Source organism: Salvia miltiorrhiza, chromosome 5 (assembly GCF_028751815.1).
Source record: "Salvia miltiorrhiza cultivar Shanhuang (shh) chromosome 5, IMPLAD_Smil_shh, whole genome shotgun sequence".
Taxonomy (NCBI): Eukaryota; Viridiplantae; Streptophyta; class Magnoliopsida; order Lamiales; family Lamiaceae; genus Salvia; species Salvia miltiorrhiza.
The window spans coordinates 27,951,948-27,957,258 of NC_080391.1; the positions used below are offsets into that span (position 1 = coordinate 27,951,948).

The 5,311-nt window shown below is 49.7% G+C and overlaps 1 protein-coding gene across 1 annotated transcript; it reads left to right on the forward strand.

The window, feature by feature from the left end:
• Window positions 1-1,776: 1,776 nt before the first annotated feature.
• LOC131025742 (uncharacterized) lies at window positions 1,777-3,234 on the forward strand. The gene is made up of 2 exons (XM_057955529.1): window positions 1,777-2,061; window positions 2,182-3,234. Exons 1-2 carry the CDS (start codon window positions 1,777-1,779, stop codon window positions 3,232-3,234), a joined length of 1,338 nt encoding a protein of 445 aa, XP_057811512.1.
• Window positions 3,235-5,311: the final 2,077 nt, after the last annotated feature.

Consider the following 5,311-nt stretch of genomic DNA (forward strand, 5'->3'; position numbering starts at 1 on the left):
ATGCAAGAAATCTGCATCAGGATGATTGGAAGTAATTAATGGCTGCTTCTATATTTCTTTGATTCTCTAATGAAGTCTCAATTTTTCCAGCTTGGTGAAAGTATTGTTTTTATTTTATTTCACGAGAAGTATTAAAAAGAAAATATCTAATTTACATGTTGTAGTGGACAAAATCCGACTGACCAGCCCAGCCCTGCCCGGCAGCGCTCGACTGCCCAGCTCGAATCTGCCTTGGCAACTCTGACTCTGCCTAGAGCGATCTCTCGGCTCTGGTAGCGACATGACCTCTCTGCTCTGGCAGAGGCGCAATCCCTCTGCTCTGGCAGCGGCATGATCTCTCTGCTCTGGCAGAGGCGCGATCCCTCTGCTCTGGCAGTGGCATGATCTCTCTGCTCTGGCAGAGGCGCGATCCCTCTGCTCTGGCAGCGGCATGATTTCTCTGCTCTGGCAGAGGCACGATCCCTCTGCTCTGGCAGCAGCGCCATAGTAAACATTTCAACACGAAAGTATACAAACTGGATTATAAACTTACGAAAACCTAGTCAACATGGGTGACTAGGTCAAACGAAGGTTACAGCAGGTGGATTCCGAAGAAGTCGGAACCGTTAGGGTTTCAAGGAATATCCCAACAAACCCTAACCCTAGTCACCCCTCCGCAGCTTCATGACCTATATATACTACTTCACTAACACAATCATGGCACGCCGTCATTAACATTCATACTGATACTTATGATCACGTACTCTCGCTATCTCCGGCCCCCCCTGCTCTACCGTTCCATCTCCACGCTCGCAACTTTCAAAGGTGCCGATTGTTTGACTAGCCCCGCTAGTTCAGACGTTGGTCGCCCCTTATTCAACATCGCTCGTCAGCTTTGATTCAACTTCCGAGACACCCCGATCTCCCGGATATTCCATTTATTATTGTTTTCCCTTGATCATTTATTCATTTCAGCTGCATTTTTTACAATAAATATTCATATTCATTCACTGACTTGAGCGTCGGAGGCCCTTCCATCGACACCCCCACCGATGCTCTTCGGAGGCCTCTAACGTTATTTGTGGTCTCAGGTTGCTAGTGCCCATCGATCCAGACGTGACCGACGTCGCTTCCGTAATTGTCGGATTCATCTCCAACAATTTGACGCTCACGATCCGAACAACGTCACAGATCAACTGGGTTCAACCTAATCGGAGTTGCTTGCCCAAGTGGAGGTGAATGCCCGGATCTCCGCTTTGGCCGACCAAATTACGCAAGAACGAGAGAGTAGGCTCTTACTGGAAAAACAGAATGCGGAACTACTCGCTCGGTTGAATGCTTTCACCCAGATCCAGAACCTCCTCAAATCCAAACACTCCGTAATACCCGATTCCGAGTTCCCGTCAACTCCATGGTGGACATAGAGGATGTCCCGCTCACACCCCATGGAACTGAGATCAACCCAGATGACCTTCATCATCGGTAAGGAACAATAGATCGGAGACTACCCATGCTAACCCGGATACCCTTCTTGTGAATGCAGGTAAAACACGCACCCTAGATCGGACGCCCGGAACAATAGGGACAAACGCAACATGGGCCCTCACCCAGGCCAACCTGACGACCGGGGGAATAGGTCAGTCAACCTTAACGGGTCGGACCTGAATCGCCCCTGAAGATGACTTCCTGCGTGACGCCCCAACGGGCCAACCGGATGGGCCAAGGCGAGCAGGCCCAGTGGGCCAGAATGGCGGAACTCACGATCAACCACCTCTGGTCGAGCAGGGCTGACACGGCATGCGGGGCATCCAACAGAGTATGGACCCCGTCCTGGCCAGAAGATTGGCAGACATGGAAGCCATCATCCAACGAATCCCAGGAGTCCCGGCCCCGATCAAGAAGAGTGCAGAGAGTTGCTACGCTGACTCTCCGTTCGTGGATGAGATAGCCTTGGTGGAAATGCCCAGAAAGTTTAACTTTCCACATATGAAGATGTTCGACGGCGCATCCGATCCAGACGACCACATAGCTCAATACCGCCAGAGAATGTTCACCGTGGCTATCCCTCGTGACATGAGGGAGGCATGCATGTGTAAGGGGTTCGGTTCTAGTCTAATAGGACCGGCCCTCCAGTGGTATACGAATCTCCCAAATAACTCTATTAGCTCTTTTGCCCAACTAACTGATATTTTTGTCCAACAGTATGCAAGTAGCAGGAAATTAGAGAAGATCTCGGAGGACTTGTACGCCATTGTCCAAAGGCATGGAGAACCACTTCGAGACTACATTGGACGTTTCAACAAGGAGAAGGTGTCAATCACCAACTGTAGCGAGCAAACCGCTATCACCGCTTTTCGCAAGGGACTATTGCCCGGCTCGGATCTTTATAAAACTCTCACCAAGTATCCGTGCAAGTCCATGGAGGACGTGTTGATTCAGGCGTGGGCACAGATTAAGTGGGAGGAAGACCAATACAACATGCAGAGGGCCTTCCCACCTAGTAGACCCGAAAGAGACCACCGGGTGGACAGGAGGTCAGGTCGTGACAGACGTGCTGAACCGTATCCGCCTTATCGACAAAACAGAGGAAGGGATGAGTACGATAGGGCACCCGACACACGCCCCCGCGAGAAAGCAAAGATTCCAGAATATGCCCTATCCATCTCCCCCGCCGAAGCAGTTGAAGCACTGAGGAATCTGGGCAACAAGGTCAAATGGCCAGAGAGGATGAGGGCCCCAACCGACCAGAGGGACAGGTCCAAGTGGTGTGAGTTCCATGCAGACCATGGGCATCGGACTGAGGATTGCATCGCCCTCAGATTGGAAGTGGCCCACCTACTAAACCAAGGCTACCTCACCGATTACCTAACCGAAAAGGGCAAGCTTACCCTACAACAAGGAAGGGATAGACAAGAGAAACACAGAGACGACAGCCCACCAGACCCGCCACACCATGAGAGAACTGTAAACGTGATATCCGGAGGCTCCGAAGTCAGCGGAATCACCCATTCAGCCGCCAAGAGACACGCCAGACAGGCTAAATCAAGCAAATCAGGGGCTCCGCCTTCCGGCAAAGCTGGACCAACGGATCCAACCCTAACTATCAGCTTTGCAACATCCGAATCAGACAAGCTTCTACACCCCCATCATGATGCTTTAGTTATTTCCATTTATATTGTTAACTGTTTAACAAAGCGTGTGCTAATAGACAATGGTAGCTCTGCCAATATTCTGTTTTGCAGTGCATACAGGTAGATGGGTTTGGACGAGTCCAAACTAATCAAGAAAGCGGCCGTACTCGTTGGCTTCAGTGGCGAGAGTACGACTACTGTAGGGGAGATCGATCTTTCCGTCTACGCAGAGGGAGTCAACCTTTCCACTAGGTTTCTCGTGGTAGACGCCCCGTCAGCATACAACGTCATCCTAGGCCATCCATGGATCCACGGAATGGAAGCAGTGCCATCCACCTATCATCAAGTCATACGATTCTCAACCAAGTGGGGAGTTAAGGAGATCAAGGGAGAACAGAAGGACTCCAGCTACCAAACCACTATGAAAGCAAAAAGCCCGTCCTTATAGCAATTACAGCAAGAAGCTCTGTCCCATTCAAAGGCAAATAAAGAGGAACACCCAAATCATACCCTACAGTGCACTCAAGACATGAGTCAACACACGGAGCTGCAAAGAAGTCGAAGTCTGCAGAGCAGAGAAATCAAAGTCTGCAGAGCAGAGAAGTCGAAATCTGCAGAGCAGAGAAGTCGAAGTCTGCAGAGCAGAGAAGTCGAAATCTGCAGAGCAGAGAAATCAAAACCTGCAGTGCCCTCATTTCATGAGTCACCAGACGGGGCATTTTAATCGAGCTGCACAAACGAAGAGACCACGCAGCCTGATCGAGGAGGAGACGGTGGAGATAGATGAAGTTCAAATTAATGCGAGCTTTCCAGACCACAAAGTCCGGATTGGAGCACAACTCGAACCAGAGCTCAGAGAGAAGCTTATCAATTTCCTATCTGATTATTACGATTGTTTCGCTTGGTACCATGAGGACATGACAGGAATTGACCCTAGTATCATTGTTCACAGGTTACAGGTCACCCCGGGCTACCCACCGAGGAAGCAAAAATGTAGAAAGTTTGCACCAGAGAGGAACCAAGTAGTGAATGATGAAGTCACGAAGCTCCTCAAGAATGGACTGATTCGGGAGGTCCACTATCCCGAATGGGTCGCAAACGTGGTGGTAGTCAAGAAAAAGAATGACAAATGGCGGGTCTGCATCGACTTCACGGACTTCAATAAGGCATGCCCGAAAGACTCGTTCCCACTTCCACACATCGACATGCTAGTAGACGCGACAGCAGGCCACGAATTGATGAGTTTCATGGACGCATACTCGGGATACCATCAAATCCGGATGCACCCTGATGATGAGGAGAAGACGGCCTTCATGACCAGCGTAGCGTTATTTTGCTACAAGTATATGCCATTCGGATTGAAGAATGCAGGAGCAACGTACCAACGTCTGGTCAATCGGATGTTTGCAAGCTTGCTGGGCCAAACAATGGAAGTCTACATCGATGACATGCTGGTTAAGTCCATCCGCGCGAGGGACCACATTGATCATTTGAGGGAGACATTTGAGATTCTTAGAAAATACAATATGAAGCTAAATCCTACTAAATGTTCCTTTGGTGTCAATGCAGGAAAGTTCCTAGGTTATATGGTCACCCAGCGGGGAATAGAGGCAAACCCGGCTCAAATCGAGTCGATCCAGAGAATTCCTTCCCCCACCTGCGTGAAAGACGCCCAAAAACTAGCGGGGAGGATAGCCGCTTTAAGCCGCTTCATTTCAAGATCGTCCGAAAAATGCCACATCTTCTTCAACACTCTGAGGAAGTCAAAAATGTTCGAGTGGACTGAGGAATGTGAGGAAGCCCTAAAGCAGCTCAAGCAGTACTTGACTAGCCCGCCATTACTTGCAAAACCAAATAATCACGAGACTTTGTTGGTGTATCTGGCCGTCTCTGATACAGCCGTCAGCGCCGTGTTGGTCAGAGAGGAAGAGGGAAAACAGTCACCAATCTACTACGTGAGCAAGTCACTACTTGATGCAGAGACCTGATACAGCCAGCTAGAGAAGCTGGCCCTCGCACTGGTCCATGCAGCCAGAAAGTTACGTCCGTACTTCCAATGCCATCCGATCGTAGTCGCCACTACGTAACTATCCGGTCGATTGACAAAGTGGGCAATGGAGTTGAGTGAATACGACATCACATACAAACCACGGACCGCACTTAAATCTCAGGTATTAGCCGATTTTGTTGTTGACTTTGCA

Coding starts and splice junctions, on each gene's coding strand:
- LOC131025742 (XM_057955529.1), top strand. CDS start 1,777: ATGCGGGGCATCCAACAGAGTATGGACCCCGTCCTGGCCAGAAGATTG. Junction 2,062..2,181: donor TCCCTCGTGACATGAGGGAG/GCATGCATGTGT, acceptor TTTGTCCAACAG/TATGCAAGTAGCAGGAAATT.